The sequence below is a fragment of the Eleutherodactylus coqui genome, chromosome 4 (assembly GCF_035609145.1).
Source record: "Eleutherodactylus coqui strain aEleCoq1 chromosome 4, aEleCoq1.hap1, whole genome shotgun sequence".
NCBI lineage: Eukaryota > Metazoa > Chordata > Amphibia > Anura > Eleutherodactylidae > Eleutherodactylus > Eleutherodactylus coqui.
Genome location: NC_089840.1, coordinates 30,407,177 through 30,426,675, shown reverse-complemented (window position 1 = coordinate 30,426,675; position 19,499 = coordinate 30,407,177). Strand labels below are relative to the sequence as shown.

At 45.5% G+C, this 19,499-nt stretch overlaps 1 protein-coding gene across 1 annotated transcript in view; it reads right to left on the bottom strand.

Annotated features, from left to right (window-relative positions):
* Positions 1-19,499, bottom strand: part of EPHA6 (EPH receptor A6) — an 822,408-nt gene that overhangs the window by 703,457 nt on the left and 99,452 nt on the right. The window contains exon 2 of the mRNA XM_066599154.1: positions 14,214-14,278. Coding sequence (XP_066455251.1) covers positions 14,214-14,278 — 65 coding nt within the window. The remainder of the gene's footprint in view (positions 1-14,213; positions 14,279-19,499) is intronic.

Genomic DNA, 19,499 nt, shown 5'->3' with positions numbered 1-19,499 from the left:
ACAGTTAATTAAAAAAGTCAATTTAAATAGTGTCCAAGCAGCTATACATGTAAAAAAGTTAAACCTTTTTGAACAAAAATTAATATAAGACACTGTCTTATTTTCGGGGAAACACGTTATATATATTTGTTGACTATCTGTAACACTTCCCCAGAGAAAAACATCACAAGGTGTAAAAGGTGTAAAGTCCGGGGAACATGCAGGCCAAGGAAGAAGTTCACTATTGTCACCAACTGCTTGGCCAATCCAGCTGTTAGGTAGTTTCCTATTGAGTTCACTTCTAACGTCATTGTGACATTGGGGGTTAGGGGTGCGCCATCCAGTTGGAAGATGAAACGGGTTATATACTCCCCTTTCTCTGCTCCTGCTGTGTCCCGCTATGGTGCTCGGTCCCCCAGTCTCTGTTGACAGCTGCAATACCAATAGTTTACGAGACGTTACAGAGGCTGCAGCCAATAACAGATCTCAGCGATGAATCACTGAGCTCTGTCATTGGCTGCAGCCCCTGGAACGTCCCATAAAGTGGGTGGGGCTACAGCTGTAAACAGAGACTGGAGCGGGGGACGGAGCACCACAGCAGGGGCAGAGAAAGGGGAGCATATCAACATTTGTAATTTCAGTGCATTGGGAGTGGGTTGTCCAGAGTTCTTACAACTCGGACAACCCCTTTAAGTCAGCATTGGCGTAAAATTTGATGGCCATGGTTAGCAAGAAATTCACTTATGAAATTAAAGAGTCTTTTATGTATTTTCTCTATTATTGTCTACCGGAGCCAAAAGAACAGATGCAGAGACCCAGAAATGATTTCAGCTTCTTATCGTGCTCTACCTGCTCGGACTAGATTTACCATGATTAGCATAGCAATTTGCAATAGGTTTTTCAATTAGCGCTAATCAATTTGAGCTGCCAAAAAAACGAACCCTCTTCGCTGTAGAAAAAAAAAGTCTGAAGAATGCTAATGAGGGCTTCACGTACCTATGTCATCTCCAGCACCAGTGTATAAATGTAAATCTCTCCCCTTAATTACCATCCGCATGACAGCTTCGAAAAAAAAACAACTTATGAGTCATAATTCAGCGAAGTTTACCGTGATGGCACATCTTAAGTCCTGAGGAGCGGAGCCATAACGGAAAACCAATAGCGTTTTTGTGAAAACAATCTATTTTGTTATGTATACACATGGGGTGTGCAGACGTCTGTCTCCGAGCCTCGTGTTATGCATATTGTATAACTAATGAAGCATTAAAAGGCGCGACAGACAGACACGCGGTAGAGACGCCGCGTTTGTTAACAAACAGTAATAATTACTCCTTTGTTTGACATAATATATTAGAGTGGGAAAGAATCTGCATCGAAAACTCTTAGAAGACTCTTCCGAGATTACAATGTTGGTGGCCAATCGTAAAGGTCCTTTTACATGGAGCAATTCACTCTAGTAGACAGGCGTCAATTAACGAGATCGGCACTCGTCTACCAGACCTTTACATAGCCCGATTCAGACTTTATGCGGGACGAATGATTGCTCATGTGACTGTTCCTCTCTAGAGATGAGCGAGTACTCGAGCGAGTAGTGCCATAGCCGAGTATCTCCCCACTCGTCTCTGAAGATTCTGGGGCCGGCGGGGGCGGGGAGCGGAGGGGGAGAGCGGGGAGGAACGGAGGGGAGATCTCTCTCTCCCTCTCTCCCCCCCGCTCTCCGCCGCAACTCACCTGTCACCCGCGCCGGCCCCCGAATCTTTAGAGACGAGCGGGGAGATACTCGGCTAAGGCACTACTCGCTCGAGTAATGTGCCTTAGCGAGTATACTCGCTCATCTCTATTCATCTCCCATAGAGAATCATTGCTGTCGGCAGCATATCCCCAATTCACACAGGGAAATGTGCAGCCAACAACGATCATTTTTTTTTGGCTGCACTGCAGTTGTAAGAGGGGAGAGCGGTGCCCTACCCCCCTCTTATGGCTGAAAGTAGCACACAGTCACCCTGATGAGCGGATGCTGTGCTAGGCTTCATCCCCTTGTGAGTCAAGGTTAGGGAAAGCGTGCCACAATTAGGCGTCCAGCAGGGTATTCAATTGCATGAAGTGCCAGAAAAGCCAGAGCTGTGCTTAAGGGTTAAGCCCCTCCTTCCCAAGGAGAATGTGAATGTTCTCAGCACCCTTTAAATGGGCATTACAATGATGCCACAAGTGCAGGCATTGTGACAATAAAGAGAGGTGCTGGTGGGAGTGCTGTGAGAAGAAGCATGATAGCCTGCATCGCAACCACTGGATAAAAGCAGAAAAGTTGTCCTGGACCATGGAAGAACATAACCGCCTGAGGAGGGGTGGCAGGCTGCAAAGAAAACTAAGCCTGGAGACTAGGGTGCTGTGGTGTCCAGCACCCTAGGAAAGACAGAAAGATATAGGGATTATTGACTGGAGCCCACGTAGAGTGGTTGTAGGGTTGCATTCCTGATCTGGGACAGCCTGAACCAGTTGCAGTCACACAGCTTATGCAACAGAACTGTAAGTGGGGCCGGTCTCCAACTAATAGGTGTGCACACCGTAGGGATGCAAAAAGTTAAACAGGCTTGTTGTGTAGGTCTTGGATTGTACTGTGCTCGTGGGTACAAACTGAGATAGTATCACGGGGACGCCAGTCTACAGGATAGAGACATTTTAGCGTGAGTTCAAACGCCATGCCTCAGGTGAACTGTTAACCCCTTAGGCTGCCTTAACACACGATGTCTGAACTGTGCAAATTCTGCTGCAGAATTTCAGTGTTTTTTCTGCAGATGGCTGAAGATAAGGAATTTGCTGCATTTTTTCGTTGCGGACTTTGTACATGTCCTTGTGCTTTTATGTGCAGATTTTCTGTTGCGGAATATGTTGCTTTTTGTGATACGGTAGTGATAGTTCCTGCACGGAGGTCACATTGGCAAACTATTTTCAAACATCAGCAAACACAGATTTCTAAGCAGATGCACTGTGTTTTTGGAACGGAAACGCTTCAAAATTTGCAACAGAAGTGTATTTAAATATTTTGGTGTGATTTTTACGTTCTCCATCCATCTCTATAGCAAATGTCCGCTGCATTTCCGCGCAGCATTTTTCCAATTTCTTGTACTGTAAAGTACGGACTGTGTCATTTATATTTCCGTTAGACAGGACTGATCTGTTTGCAGCGTTATGGAAGCAGTTTTTCTGATACTTTTATTACTTATTGCTGGATCCTAAGTAGTACAGTTCATTAACGGACACAGAGTATTGGGGGGTAATAGGCTGAGCTGGAGGGACATATGCTTTTTTCCAGCCTTACGTACTATGTTACTATGTTAGTAATAATACCTGCATTTAGTTAGCTGTAGGCTACAATAGTTGATTCTAAGGCAACAGTTTAATTGCTTAAGGCTCATTTACATGGAGCGATGATTGCTCAAAGATCGCTCAAACGACAGTTTGAGTGACAGCTTTGAGCGATCATTTTGCATAAACTATTAAGTAGCTACTCAGCTACTTAATAGCTATTTAGTGTGCAAATGAAGCCTTAGCCGAAAGCAGTTAATAGCCGGAGGGCTCTTATCTGCATTCAGCTCCTTTTTTCTCTGTCAGGAAACAATGCTATCAGCACTACCCGTGGAGAACTCCTGATAAGACCGCATGACGATTTTTAGGTTGACCTAAATTTAACGATCAGCCAGCAGTGCACGAAAGGTACACGATGGCCGCGCGTTTAGGCACAACGATTATCGCTTTTTAGTGATTTTTGAGCGATCATCGCTCCGTGTAAATGGCCCTTAATTTGTTATTACAACCCTAATTCCAAAAAAGTTGGGTTGCTAAGTAATATGTAAATATAATTGATCTGGAAATCTCATATAACCATATTCTATTCACAATAGAACATATCAGCAGGGGAAAGGGAGACATTTTTCCATTTAATTTTTAAAAAAATTAACTCATTTAGAAATTGATGGCCGCCCCCATAGCCATATATACATCATATACTGTAATGAAGGAAAAAAAATCTACACTCAAAATAAAAAAGATTGGAAAAACGTTGTTTGCTTTAATTAGTTAAAATATATTCGTAATCCATTCCCTTTAATAAAAGCGAATGAAAATGTTGAACAAACATCATGGAACTCACAAGTTTGATTGAATCCTATAGGATCAACTGTTGGTGAAATGGTTGGCTCACATAAAAAGCAGATATTGTATAAGATATATCAACCGGAGGCGGAAGACCTCAGGAAGTTTGAGTGTAAAGGGCACCAAAGAACCACACCGGGTAACGTACCCTACACTATAGACCGGTGCTGGTGAACCTATGACACGTGTGTTAGCACTGACATGCGTAGCCATTTTCGCTGACATGCGGCCACATGCAGCCACATACAAAGCAGTATGGGGTCGCATTCCGAGAACCGAGAAGAATTTTTCATCCTCGGCTCCTGCACGGCCATGTGCAGGAGCCGAGGATAAAACATTGCTGTAGACACTCTGTGCCGGAGGTCTGTAGGCCCAAACAACAGAACTCACAGATGGTCTAGTTCTGGGACTTCCGGTTAGGCCGCTGACATCACTTCCAGTCGGCGGAGCAGGGAGCTGACACATCAAGTTGAAAAGGTTGCCCATCACTGCTAGAACAAAAACTGCACTACTATGAATTTAAGTATCACCCAGAATGAGTGTTATGTGAACCGAACCAGTCAAACCCTGTTAGGGTCGAACTTTGCTAAAAGTTCAGTTCGCGGTGAACCCAAACCTCAAGCGGTTTGTCCCGGCAGAACCTGGTGTTGGCGGTGCCGCCTCTTCTCCGGCGGCTCAGCATTTAGCGCTGTTGCCTTGCATTAGAATCTGACATGGAGTTGTTAATATTTTGCTAACATTTTCTAAGGTCTAGATGCGCTTCCACGGGACGAGTATTTTTTATGGACACTGCAAGTGATAATAAAGACATTTACATTCACACCTCACAACCCAGGTAATAAATAATGCAGCATGATGATACATCATGAATACAAAGGTCGTTACTGGCGACGCTTCTAGTAGTCGAAGATCTTTTATCGTCAAAGGAACTTTTGGAAAGTGAGAGACGGGAGATAAGAGGCAGAGATGGAAACAAACACAGAAGATAATAGACAAACAGAAGATGATGATGGGACTGAATACATTATGGAGAAAAGGGATACATTAACCCTTTCAGAACAAGGGTCATTAGCGTGTTTTAGGTCTTCACATTCTAAAGTCAAAGAGAATATATATTATACTTGATTTCATAGTGTTCTGATATTTTTTTATTTCTCTGGGATCAAAATAGAACCATTATCTTTTCGATTTGTCTGCATTTTATGAGAAAAATGAGCACAAAAAAGTGTGTCCCTCTTTGGAGGACTCAGACTATGTGTATCATGTAGACAACTCATCAATTTTAATAGAAACCTTGTAATGCTCAATTTGTCCTGTGGTGGTGCTGCAGGGGAACTGTGCACTTGCTGATCACAATTGATCGGTGATAATCTCTGCTGTAGGACATCCTCAAGATCCTCATCAATAGTTGAGCAATGGAGTCCATCGCTTGGGATCTCTGTCGAGCAGCTGAAGTCCTAGGCACTGTCATGCAGCAGATTCCGATGTATGGAATGACGGGACTAGAATACCCAGAGAGGCTATCAAAATTGGGATTATTTACTCTAGAAAAAAGACGGCTAAGGAGTGATCAAATAACTATGTATAAATACATGAGGGGACAATACAAGGATCTCTCCCAGGATCTGTTTACACCCAGGACTACGACGGTAACAAGAGGGCATCCGCTAAGTTTAGAGGAAAGCAGGTTTCATCACCAACACAGAAGGGGGTTCTTTACTGTAAGAGCAGTGAGACTGTGGAACTCTCTGCCTGCGGACGTGGTGATGGCAAAATCCAGAGAGGAGTTTAAGAGGGGGCTAGATGTCTTTCTGGAGAGGAAGGATATTATAGGTTATAAATCTTAGGTTAATTGTTAATCCGGGTATATAGGCAGGTAGGAACTATTAGGGGTTGATCCAGGGAACAGTCTGATTGCCATTAGGGAGTCGGGAAGGAATTTTTTCCCCAAAAGGGCTAATTGGCTTCTGCTCTTGGGGTTTTTTGCCTTCCTCTGGATCAACAACACAGGAGGATAAACAGGCTCGACTAGATGGACATTGTCTTCATTCGGCCTTACGAACTATGTTACTATCTAAGCATCGGTGGTCAGAGGCAAAAGTGAAATCAATGGGTGCAGTGTCTTCTACTGTATTACGCGTCCAGCTCTGATCCCAATGAGGAGCTGGAAGTGTAATAGGAAGCATCATTTCCACTGATTAAAGGGAGTAAAGCCATTCTATCCCCCTTCTGGCCTTGACCACCAATGATGTCAGGCTGGAGGATCAGCTGATCACCGGGGAATCCTGAGTGGAAGATCCTCTATGATCAACTACTAATGACTTATCCTGATCATTAATAGCAAATGCCCGGAATATGCTTTCGAAACTATTTGACTTATTAGTTATATGCTCATTCCTAATCTGCTAATCATTTTGTAAACTCTCCAAAGTATTCAGTAACTTCATCTAAGTTGTTTCTTCTGCATCTTCTGCCACTATGAACGGCGCGTTTCGCCTTCACATATGTAAATGTAACATTTTGGGTCAAGATGTCCTTTAATTAGAAGCCTTGTGTTTTCTCCTCAACGTCTTCGCCTGCTTATAGTGAAAATGTGATATACAGTTCTACATGGTACTCAAATCAATTGCACTCTAGGGGGGATCCTGATTGTGGTTCTTAATAATATAGGATACCGTGAGCGCAATTGATTAAAGATTACTGCAAATAATCAGCCTGGTGCAAAACACAATCCTCTCCGCTAATTGTAGCTTTATGTGATGTCATGTATGACCTTGCCAGGGGAAGAAACTATTTGGAAGCCATGGGAAGTGTTTAAAATGAGTTGGATTTTAATATGATTTTAATATTGGCTTTTCACTTGAGTTGGGATTAGACTGCCAGCGACACTGCCTGGCTGCCACGTAATTTCATTAAGATGTCCAGTCATCTAGGGAAAGTTGAAAGTTATGTTAAATTGCACTGGAGCCTTTGATCATCGAAGCTTCCCATGTCATAAATAACTCCTTGTTATAAGGCCTTTAACTATTTATGAACGAGACCGCCTCATGTTAGGCGTGCAAGTGTCAAAAAAACGTCTTAAGAGCAATCGTTGGGATTTGTACAATTGGTGCAGCCTAATTACATAGCAAAATTATAAATATGTGCTGCTCATGGATGCAGATATGCCATATGTTTGTAAGGCATTAGTCTGAATAGCCAGATGCTAGAGTTACTTAGCAGAGCACACTAAAAATGCAGCATTTTTCCCAATCTGGTTAGTTCCGTCAAGCGTAAAAAAAACAGACAAAATAGAAGAATCTGGGAGAAATGAATGAGGTTAGAAGAGCAAAACACAAGATGTTTTTGTACATTTTTAACTAGACCAAAATAGGGGCTAAATATTTTTTTTTATATAAAACTGTTGCAGTCATGAAGTTGGTCAAAGCCCATGTGATCGTTGCATTGGCGCGGGCACCTTGATATTTGCCAGCTGATATGAACATGTCTTGCTTTTGTGTATGGGCTGGTTGGTCGACACGGAGTCGACCAATTAGCCATTACGAAAGTGTATTTATTCTGGACCCTCCTCTCGTTGGGTGCCGGTTATTACCCTGCCTGTTGGTTTCTGGAGCAGCTTCATTCAGCTATATCACTGTAGTTCTTCTGGTTATACTGTACTTGGGGATGTTATATCATCTCCTGGTTTTGCCTCTGTTATTGCTCTTTCTATATAGATGCCCCAGGTTCCTGATGTAGGCCTGCCATTATTGGGGCGATCCCCCCACTTCCAGGCAGAGTCTGGCATGCCAGTTTGGTTAGGGTTAATGTTCCCCTTCCCATATTTCTTTTATCATTATTGACCTGTTTTGTGTTCTCAGCATTATTGTAAAAATATATGTCTAAACTAGTCTCTTGGGGACTATAGTACACATCTGAGGTGGACCTACAAGTGGCATCTGTGAGGGGCACAGAATTTTTTACACTGCATGAACGTAACAGAAACATTAAAAGTGTGCCAAAATGTACATACTGCATGCCCTATTACAGATCATGCTGGGGAAAGGAAGAAGGATAGGGGATGTTGAGCTTTTTTGCTCAACCTTTCTGTTCCACGGGAGATAAGCTGAATGGAGGTAAGCTGTCTCTACCCACACCCCCTTCCTCCTCCAGTCTAGAGATGAATTCAATTGTCCTTGGATGTGTTTCTTACTTCACTACTGGTGGACATTTTGTCGATTTCCTAGACAACCCCTTTAACTAGGAGTGTGAAAGCAAGAAAAGTGCTAGAAAGCAGCATGACCTCTGGAGTAATGAAAAAAGAACAGAGGAGTTAGTCTGACTTCTCTTTTTATTGTTTGTAATGGCAGCACAATGAGATGCATTTCGAGGCAACAAGCTTATATTCTAATAGGAACAGGCACAAGTATATGTCTTCATGCATTTACACAGCCATGTACCCCTAGTTGCCCCAAAACACGTCTTATGCTGGTACTACAAACAATAAAAAAAGAAGTCAAGTTAATTCTTCTGACTTAAAGGGGTTGTCCCGCGCCGAAACGGGTTTTTTTTTTTTAACCCCCCCCCCGTTCGGCGCGAGACAACCCCGATGCAGGGGTTAAAAAAACAAACCGCTCAGCGCTTACCTGAATCCCGGCGGTCCGGCGTCTTCATACTTACCTGCTGAAGATGGCCGCCGGGGTCTGCTCCCTCCGTGGACCGCAGCTCTTCTGTGCGGTCCATTGCCGATTCCAGCCTCCTGATTGGCTGGAATCGGCACGTGACGGGGCGGAGCTACACGGAGCCGGCATTCTGCACGAGCGGCTCCATTGAAGAGAGCAGAAGACCCGGACTGCGCAAGCGCGGCTAATTTGGCCATCGGAGGGCGAAAATTAGTCGGCTCCATGGAGACGAGGACGCTAGCAACGGAGCAGGTAAGTAAAAAACTTTTTATAACTTCTGTATGGCTCATAATTAATGCACAATGTACATTACAAAGTGCATTAATATGGCCATACAGAAGTGTATAGACCCACTTGCTGCCGCGGGACAACCCCTTTAAGGCTTTGTTTTGTACAAGTGTTCGGCTGGGAGGCTGATGACCAGGGCAGGATTGCATGCTGTGGGTACTGGGTGCGGTCGAGCAGACATACCTCCAGACATTTCGGTAAATAGAAATTTAGACAGAGCTCAGATTTCTGGCTACTGGTAGGGCAAACCAGGCAACAGGTGTAGCGGCCACTTCAGCTTGGAGAGACGCAAATCAGATGGTCCTCTCTCCTGGCAACAAGGGAATGTTGCAGCGGTGCACCTCCTGAGCCTGTAGGGTGTTTTCAAACTTTTTTGACCTCATTGACCACTCTAGGGAGGAAGCACGTTTCATGACCATGCTCCTCAGTCACATGACCTCACCTCTTTATTAAGTCGGGAATAAACTCATAGAGATTATGCCACCACTTTTACGCACACCTAATTTTTTGGATAAAGATTACAACAGACCAATGTTCGTCATATATGGAAGTCAAACAACCTCAGCTATGAGCATTTTCCTACCCTTCAAATCCATATTCTTAAACATAGGGTGTGGCAATATAGGATTTAGTGTTGGTATATGAGAGATAATCAACTTTGCAGGTCATGAGATCAACTAAAGCAACTTGAAAAATGGGGGAAAAAGTATGAAAAATACTCAGAGCAGTTGTCCCTTCCCTTCCCAATTTCTTTTGACAGTTCATGGAGAATGTATTAATAAAGGCAAATTGTATAAGAGTAAGCACCTTCAATGATCCACCATCAGACATATCTGGAACCTAACAAAGGCTAAAGAGTAGTTAGCAAATGTTATATATTTTTTTTACCATGTAACTTCAAGAGGAATTACCACGTCCTCATGTCAGCAGGACCGAATGTATAGGTTAGCAGTCGTGGCCCTGTAGTGGCCTGAAACACCTATTTCTGGCCCCTCCATAATTGTCATACATGTCATGTCTTTTATGTGGAGGCACTTGCAAGGTTTCCTGTCTGCTGTTATGTGTATTGCACAGCTGCAACATGTAAGAGGTTAATGTCTGCAAGTGGCTGGGATATGTCTGGAAAATGTAACAAGTTTGTCTAGTCACATGGTGTCGTATGAATATACATATGAGTGATTGAGAGTTAAAGGAGATGTCTCGAGGAAGCAGTTAAATTTTTTTTTTGCCCAGTCCCCCCCATTAAGTACACATTACTAAGCCCCCCTGTAAATGACATTTCTAGCTGGTTCGTACTTACCGTTCCAGCGTTTCAGCAACTTATAAAAGTTTCCTCAAGATGGCCGCCGGCTCTTTCCCCGTCGCTCGCTGCAGCCCGACGTGCGCGCTCCCGAGACGCCGCCAGCTGTGTCTCTATGGCAACCGGACGCATCGCAGCCGCCGACCAGACGCCCCGCAGCCGCCGACCAGACGCCCACCGCCAGGCAGCAGGTAAGGTGCTAGCCCCCGGCTCCCCAGCGCTAGACCCTCAGCCCAGGTGAAGGCCCCGGAGCCCAGCGCTAGGTTCCGGAGCCCAGCGCTAGTTCCCCCGGCCTAGCGGCAGCCCCCCCCCCCCTGGCCTAGCGACAGCCCCCCCATCGCAGCGACAGCCCCCCCCGGCCTAGCGACAGCCCCCCCATCGCAGCGGCAGCCCCCCCCGGCCTAGCGACAGCCCCCCCATCGCAGCGACAGCCCCCCCGGCCTAGCGCTAGTTCCCCCATCACAGCGGCAGCCCCCCCCCGGCGCAGCGACAGCCCCCCCGGCGCAGCGACAGCCCCCCCCGGCCTAGTGCTAGTTCCCCCATCACAGCGGCAACCCCCCCCCCGGCGCAGCGACAGCCCCCCCCCCCCCGGCGCAGCCCGGCGCAGCGGCAGCCCCCCCCCCCCCCGGCGCAGCGACAGCCCCCCTCGGCGCAGCCCGGCGCAGCGGCAGCCCCCCCCCCCCCCCCCCCCCCCCACAAATCACTTACCTGGGAGGCTTCTCGGGGCTGCTGGGCTGGGCTTCTCCGCTGGGCAGCTCCAGTTTCTGCACCTTCCTCTAACAGAGGAAGGTACAGAATGGCCGCTGCAGCGCGCTCCCGAGCAGTGACAGCTCGTCTGCGCATGCGCAGAAGAGCTGTAGCGGGGAGCACACTGAAGCGGCTCGTGCTGAATGGAGAAGACCGGACTGCGCAAGCGCGTCTAAAAAAGCAAGCTGCCAGCGAATTTAGACGGAACCATGGAGACGAGGACGCTAGCAACGGAGCAGGTAAGTGGAATAACTTCTGTATGGCTCATATTTAATGCACAATGTACATTACAAAGTGCATTAATATGGCCATACGGAAGTGTATAACCCCACTTGGTTTCGCGAGACCACCCCTTTAAGTGTGGTTCTATCTACTTCAACGGCTGTGAGAAAGGAGGGAGAGTGCTGGCCACATGGGGTTCCTTTAAACCTCGTGTGGAGAAGTGATGGAAGCAGAGGAAAGGTAACCTGAGGCCTACCATTCCAGGAACCACGTTTGAGGAGTGAGAGTTAGAGAAGAAAAGAGTCCGCTGTGCAGTCGTTAATCTACTGAGTTCAAGTGAGTGTCTGCGGAGTGTTGTGTTCCCCCTCTGGTGTTATCCTGCATCTCGGAGTGTGTGTGCCCAGAAGCAGAGCATTACAGATAACGAGACTTTAGGCCCAATATCATCCTCTGTCCTTCCTTCCTGACCGTCAGCTCAAAATTGTATTTTCCTGCACGAGTGAGTAAAGCTGTACTCTGCCAAGTAAGAAGTAAAGTTTGCCAGTCACTGCCTGTTCCCAGTGATTGAGTTTCCAAGTTACATCATGTGTGGACTCTCTTATTTCTACCGCCGGGTAGTCAATGGTATGAAAGGAATGGTGGCGTCACGAGTGACAGTTTTATACAGTCCACTACACAACTATATAGGTAACCGCTGTCCCAGCATTGCCTGGAAGAGGCCTAGCAGTACCTTGGCCGAGGTTGCATGAGTCCCTCTGGGGAGAAGTCTGGTACAGCCACTGTGACAAGTGCCATCTTTACCCCCACCAGCTCCTAAGCGTGGGCCTCGTGTCTTGGCTGCTGCAGTCCCACCCACTCCATCAAAGTCTTTATTTTGCTTATACTCATCCCCATTCTCCCGTATCAGCTCTCCTTTCATTCGGCACTGTGAATGTGCCAAGTGGGCATTCTCCACTGTTCAATGTCAATGGGTGACTTTAGACTTGATGGACAGTGAGCAGTAGAAACCGCCCACTTTCTTGTCAGCTCCTCTCGGTAGCTGAAGTCAGACACATAGACTTCTGTAGACATCTATGTATCCATGTTCAACTGCCGAGAGGAGCTAACAAACAACAACGACAGATGAAAGGGCGCAGCACTCTAGTGATTGCTGCAGCTCCTTCATTTCAGCAATAAGTGGGAGTCTCAGCACCGTGATCTCCACTGATCAAAATTTTTGAAAAGTCACTCTGACATGTCAAAAAGTTTTTGGAAAGTGTCAGTTACTTTTTAAGTCCACTAACACATTAGTAAATCCAGAACACAGCACAATGAAACTTAGAGCCCCCATAGCACTGACACAATGTACAATTTTAATATATAGATGACAGCAATAACTCTCTGTAGTAATATCTGCCCATGGCGTGATCACAGCAGCATAAGGAATAGAAAGTCATATGGACAAAATGTTCCACAAGCTAAAGAAAAAGTTTGCAGCTGAATCAGCAGATTACTGTAGTCTAAAGTCACAGTGTAAGTTGGCCATAAACATTAGGTTAATATTTAGCGGCTCAACTTCCTCATCAGAGGGGTTAGCAGGTGTCAAAAACATCTTTGCATATGCCCTAGTAGATCATAGGACTGTAATAAAGTTGCGCCTTGATCAAGACCCAGAAATTGGTCGTTCCTGCTCAACACATCTTCAGGGGTCATTCATATGAACATGGGTTGCCCAGTCATATGCTTTTTGGTTCAGTTGCCAAATCTCCATTGAGGAAGGGCTTCAGCTCAAGATTCAGAAGCACATGGTCAAGACCTTTTCGAATGGTTCATTGATACAAAGAGGGATTTTCCAATTCATGCCCCTTGTCCACTTTATATTGACTAGTATCGAGTGAACTTTGAAAAAATGGGGTTTGGCTGGTTTGTTGAATTTCGGCAAAACATCTGGTTTAGGCCTCATGTCCACAGGCAAAAGAACAATTAAAATCCTCAGCGGATCACCCGCACCCCATAGGGATGCATTGACCACCCACGGGTAGATAAATACCCGCGGATGGTCAATAACAGGGAATTAAAAAAATTCTGGAGCATGAACAAAAAATGGACATGCTCCATTTAGGTGTGGGTCTCCCGCGGGGATGACTCCCGCAGGCTTCTATTGAAGCCAATGGAAGCCGTCCGGATCCGCAGGAGACCCGCGCCTGAATTAAACTCACCTGCTCCGGGAGATGCAGATCTTCCTTCCTTCGCGGCAGGATCTTCTTTCTTCGGCCCGGCGGATGTGCCGTGGACATCCGCCCGGCCGAAGAAAGAAGATCCGGCAGAGAAGAAGGGAAGACACGCACTGCCCACAGCAGGTGAGTTTATTCTTATTTTCAGCCCTCATGTCCGCGGGGCAGGTGGGACCCGCTGCGGATTCTCCATGGAGAATCCGTAGCGTGCCTGATTTTCCCTGTGGACATGAGGCCTTAGACCAAACAGAAACTCCAATACCCCAAAAAGTCATGCATGAAACTGTGTAAGAGAGTAGGAGAATTATTTTAGTTAGTTTGGCCGACCCTACTATTGACTAGTGTATTATAAACATAAGTTGAGCATAGAAGTTTTTTGGGGGAAGACATGCAGTAAACTTTTTTTCTATAATGAAACCAAAGCAGAACCAACTCAACAACTAATGGAAACAACTGATCTCTCAGCAATGGATCCAATCCCATCTCTGCCTCTAAATATACGGCTTACACATAGAGCCATAATGCAGCCATGAAGGTAAGTCATACTGCGAATAAGAAGAAAAGATGGCGCTTATGTACCGTGAAGGAGAACATATCCAGATAAAGACATTAAAAGTGAAAACACATGATAAAATCGGGCTTCTTCCTTACCCCATTTAATGGATACGTCTTCCATCCTAATTCTCCAATAGCTGTTGTAGTATCAAGAAGCACCACTGGAAAAATGAAAAACATATATCAGCATAATGCATCCATTTACTTCATACAATAACATTTGAAGGGCATGACGACCTTCAATCATCATTTTACAGTTTAGATATACAGATGTAGCAATCGATGACATGATTGGCATAGCAGTCTGGCCTGAGAACAATTCATTGCACTTGTGCCCAATTGCTCAGTGTGGCGCAGGCGCATTGGAGGTGGAGCGCATGGCGTCTGCAGCAGGAAGACCTGGAGGCATTACTCTGCAAGAAAGGGGCGGTGATTAGCAGAAAAGACTGGAGAAGAGCCCAGGCCAAGGCGGGCTGCCCATCTGATGGTCTGGGGCTCATTAGCATGAGGTGGAATAAATTATTGGCCCATATCACAGGAGACACTTGTAAAACGATAAAGGTAACCCTGGGTTCCTTATACTGGTATGTATATGCTGTCATATTGGGTTAAGAGGCCAAATGTAGGTAACAGACTTTCTTTAACCCCTTAAAGACATGGTCTTTTTTTCCATTTTCGTTTTTCCCTCCTGCCATATAATGTACTGAAAAACGTAAAAAAAAATTCTAAGTCGAGGGAAATGCAAACAAAGAAAAATTCCGCCATCTTTGGGTGCGTGTTGTTTCTATGGCGCACAAACTGCAACACAAATGACCTGACAGCTTTATTCTATGAGTCAGTACGATTACTAGAATACCAAATTTATTTAGTTTTTTTTGCTGTACTACTTTTATTTTCAAAGATATTTCATTTTTTTAGATTATTTTCTGCCGCCATCTTCTGACCGCCATAACTTTTTAATTTTTTTGTTGACATAGTTGTGCCAGGGCTCGGTTTTTGCTGGACATCCTGTAGTTTCCGTCGGTACTATTCTTGAGCACATACAACTTTTTGATCGCTTTTTATTACATTTTAACTTGGAGATGGGGGTGACCAAAAAAGCACAACTCTGGCATTTTTTATTATTATTTCCGGACGACATTCACCGTGCGGGGTAAATAGTGCGTTACTTTGATAGATCAGACTTTTATGGACGCAGTGATACCAAATATGTATTTTTGTTTGATTATTTAGTTTCTTCTATTATAAATATGACAAAAGGGTTTTTCTTTTATTTTTAATTTTTTTTTTTTTAGTCCCCCTCGGCTGCCATGACACCCACATGGCAACCCGCGCATGGGACCCTGGAACATCAGCTGGGGAATTTAAATGCTGTTGTCAGAATTGACAGTGGCATTTAAAAAGGTTAACAGCTCCGATGAGCGGCGCGGCTTATCGGAGCTGTTTCAGGCAGGTGGCGTCTAAAAGAAACAGCCGGCGCCCAAATTGTATGAAGAGAGATCTGTACGTCCTATAGCTTTAAGGGGTTAAAGGGCTTGTACCAAATTACATTTTTATCACCTAGCTATAGTCCTTGGAGGTCCTGTGGATAGGTGATAAAAGTCTATTATCCTGGGGAAACAAAGATGGCCACACCACTTCTCTGACTATCTGTGTATTAGTATGCATCATTAATCTAAGACACTATACAATGCTTTGATTAACCAGTGCTGTCCACATGAGCAGTGCCGGCCAGTCATATCAGCATGTAGTGTCTTAGACTACCGACGTATACTAACACACAGAGTACATCCGGTAGTCAGAGAGGTGGTACGACGATCTTTGTTTCTCCAGGATCGGAGGGATCAATTTTGGATTCAGGGTTTCCTAGGGGGCTCTCTCTTTCTGCCATTATACAATGGCGCCATCTGCTGGCTAGAGCCAGTACTGCGGTATAGGACATGCCGGAGAGGCCCCCCGACAACATAGCGGCCAGTAATATACAGTAAGAATACCCTGCCGGACATCTTCCGACATCGGAGCCGTACAGCCTTCAATCAGAATGTCTTCAGACGTCAGACAGTGGATTGGAAAGGGTTAAAGGCAGAACACGTTAAATGTCAAGTTACCGTTTGCTAAATCTGTAAATAGAATTTACACAAAAAATGAAACACCTTTCTAAATATATTATGATGTTCCTTATTTTCAGATTTTTCCATATAAAATATATTTTTACATTCTATCCGCTTTGCTTTCACACAATTTTCAGAATCCGATTAAAGAAGTATTTAATTACCGCTGTCATTCTGTAATACTTCAGTGAACAGAGACATAAAAAAATGTATGTTTGTCAGGAAAACGATAAAAAATAAGTCTTTTCATAAATTCCAATCCCTCCAATAAAGTTCAATTCCTACTGGAAAATGTGATTTTCTAGTCATCAGTTGCGGCGCATTTTGGTGCGTATTAGGGCTCCTTCAGACAATGTACTGTACATTTTACGTGTGCAGGGCTTGTTCGTAGGCACGTGCAACACCCCCTCCCCCGCCCTGATTTAAAAGGCTATTTAGCCTAATAGGGATGGACAAAAATATGGAAATACCGTATGAAATGCATGCCTTAAATTACATGAGATTATAAATCATATTTCAATAAGACATGTATAGACTGATTTTAAGTGGAGAAACCTAGATCTTATTTTCAGGGTAGGTCTTACTTTCAGGGAAACAGGGTAACACAGATGCTGACGGACTGAAGTGAACATTTGCCTGAGCAACAAGGTTCCATTGGTCAGGGGTTGGAGGCACTCAGCTTCTGTTACCAGCTGGCTCCCCAAAACCACCCAGAGCAGGGCAAGAGGTGAAGTAAACACAAATTTGGTGGTATAGCTCTTAATCAAGTAGGGGTCAAAAGGGCAGCTCAGTGCTAATGAATCTCTTGCATTTCATATGGTGTTTCCATATTTTTGCCCATCCCCTGTACTTCTATTATATCAGGAGCTGATTTGATTGCACTTTGTAGCTATCAATGATTGTGTTCCCTCTCTATTATATAAAGCGGAAGATGCATTGTGTTACCTAGAGGTTCCCTGGAGAGAGGATCCTCTAATGATCGGGCAGGTTATACTCAGCAGATAAAACACCTGGATTTCTTCCATTACACCAAGTTTGTACTACAAAGAAAAGCAATTCACTTGATTGACCAATATACAGGGTGCAGTGAAAGAGCCGAATCCAGCACTATATCTCAATGCTGGTGTCCTATATTGACTAACAATAGAGTACTTGAGTAGGAAGAAATGGATGGGCTACACGATGGCATAGCACACGGGCCCTGATACATGGATTTCAATTTGGTGTTGTGGCCCCTGTAAGAGAGAGAGAGAGTAAAACCCAATAGCAGAGTTGAAGAATAGCAGTCAACAAGTAGGTCCAACAAGGTGATCATGCCAAATTCCAACCCACATGTTTATGTCGAAATTTGCATTGTCTTCTGATTGGGCCGTGCTCTTACTAGTAATTGCATCTGCACTAAATTGGCACCTGGCTGTTCACTATCACAGTCCCGCAATGATCGCATTATCCCTTGACTGCACCGTTGAATGGCTCCATACATGTATACTAGCAGTAGGAGGCTCTTTGAGTCCGCTTCCCTTATTTCAGTTACAACAGCGGTCCCTGCTTCTCCCCAACTCTGCAGTTGGGTTTACTCTCTCCTACGGGAGCCACAAAATTGAAATCCATGTTTCAGGGCCCCTAGAGGCCCGTGCACCATACCATCATGTAGCGCATCCATTCCATCCTACCAGTATTCAATATAGGAGACCAGTAGGAGATATAATGCTGCATCAGGATTCTGACAACACCCTGTATTTATACAATACACTGAATGGCCCCTTTATCAGATACCCCATCTAGTACGTTGGATTCCTTTGGCCACTACACTAGATTGGACACATGACCCGTAGTGACGACAGACACGAGCAGGAAGCAGAGCAGAGGATGGCAACGTGCGTGGCACAGGACCAGCCGCCACCCCAAGGAAACCACAAGGGAGTCACTGGAGGATTCGTCCGGCGGGGTTGAAGAAGAAGGAGGAGCGGGTCCCAGAGCAGCAGGAGGCCGGAGGGTGAGATCGCTGAGGAAGAGGTCCCGACGCTGAGCTGCTGACGTCATCGGCTGCTGGAGAGGAGACTGCGACTGCTGCTGACAAGGGCTGTTAAGTATATTCTGTGTGTGTATGTAAGTGTCTGAGGGTAAGTGCCTGTGTGTGTCAGTGAGTATCTGTGGGTAAGTGCCCATGCATAAGTGTCAGTAAGTGTCTGTGGGTAAATGCCTGTGTGTAAGTGTCTGAGTGTTACTGTCTGTGTCAGTAAGTGCCTGCGTGTAAGTGTGAGCGAGGTGCAAGTGAAGCAAAATTGAGTGACTGAGTGAGAGCAAGCTGTAAGTGTGTGAGCATAAAAAAGCAAAACAAAACCTGAGCATTTGCGAACGTGCGGGGGGGCGTGAGCGGTTGCGAATGGGTGGAGGAGCTTGAGCAGCTGCGAACAGGCGGAGGAGCATGAGCGGTTGGGAAGGGGCAGAGGTGTTTTTGGAGTGTGATCTAGTTAATCTTCACTACTTCTGTAAGTAAATTGTAGATCCCCATTAGGATGAGCTCCATGCCTGACAATGCCGTCCAGTGTGCTACTTGTGCAATGTATGCAGTCCCTGATCAGCTGATCGAGGGTGCATATTGTTGCGCAAGATGCATGCTCATCGCACATTTGGAAGTCCAAATCCTGGATCTAAATGAGCAACTGGCAACACTGAGAGCCATTGACAACATGGAAAGGAGTTTGCTGCTCACTGAGCAAGCACTTGCTGGGGTAGAGTTAACTAGCAAACTAACATTAAAGGGGTTGTCCCGCGATGACAAGTTAAGTTAAACACTTCTGTATGGCCATATACATGCACTTTGTAATATACATCGTGCATTAAATATGAGCCATACAGAAGTTATACACTTACCTTCCCTGCGCTGGCGTCCCCGTCTCCATGGTGCCGTCTAATTTAAGCGTCTAATCGCCCGATTAGACGCGCTTGCGCAGAAGGGTCTTCTCCCTTCTGGTCAGTCCGGGCAGGAGCGGCTTTCTGGCTCCGCCCCCTTCTACGCGTCATCGCGTAGCTCCGCCCCATCACGTGTGCCGATTCCAGTCAATCAGGAGGCTGGAATCAGCAATGGACCGCACAGAGCCCACGGTGCACCATGGGAGAAGACCCGCGGTGCATCGTGGGTGAAGATCCCGGTGGCCATCTTGGAGGAAAAGAAGGAAGAAGTTGCAGAGAGGGGATTCGGGTAAGTAAAATTTTTTTTTAAAATTTCAACACATCCCTTGGGTTTGTCCTGTGCTGAACGGGGGCC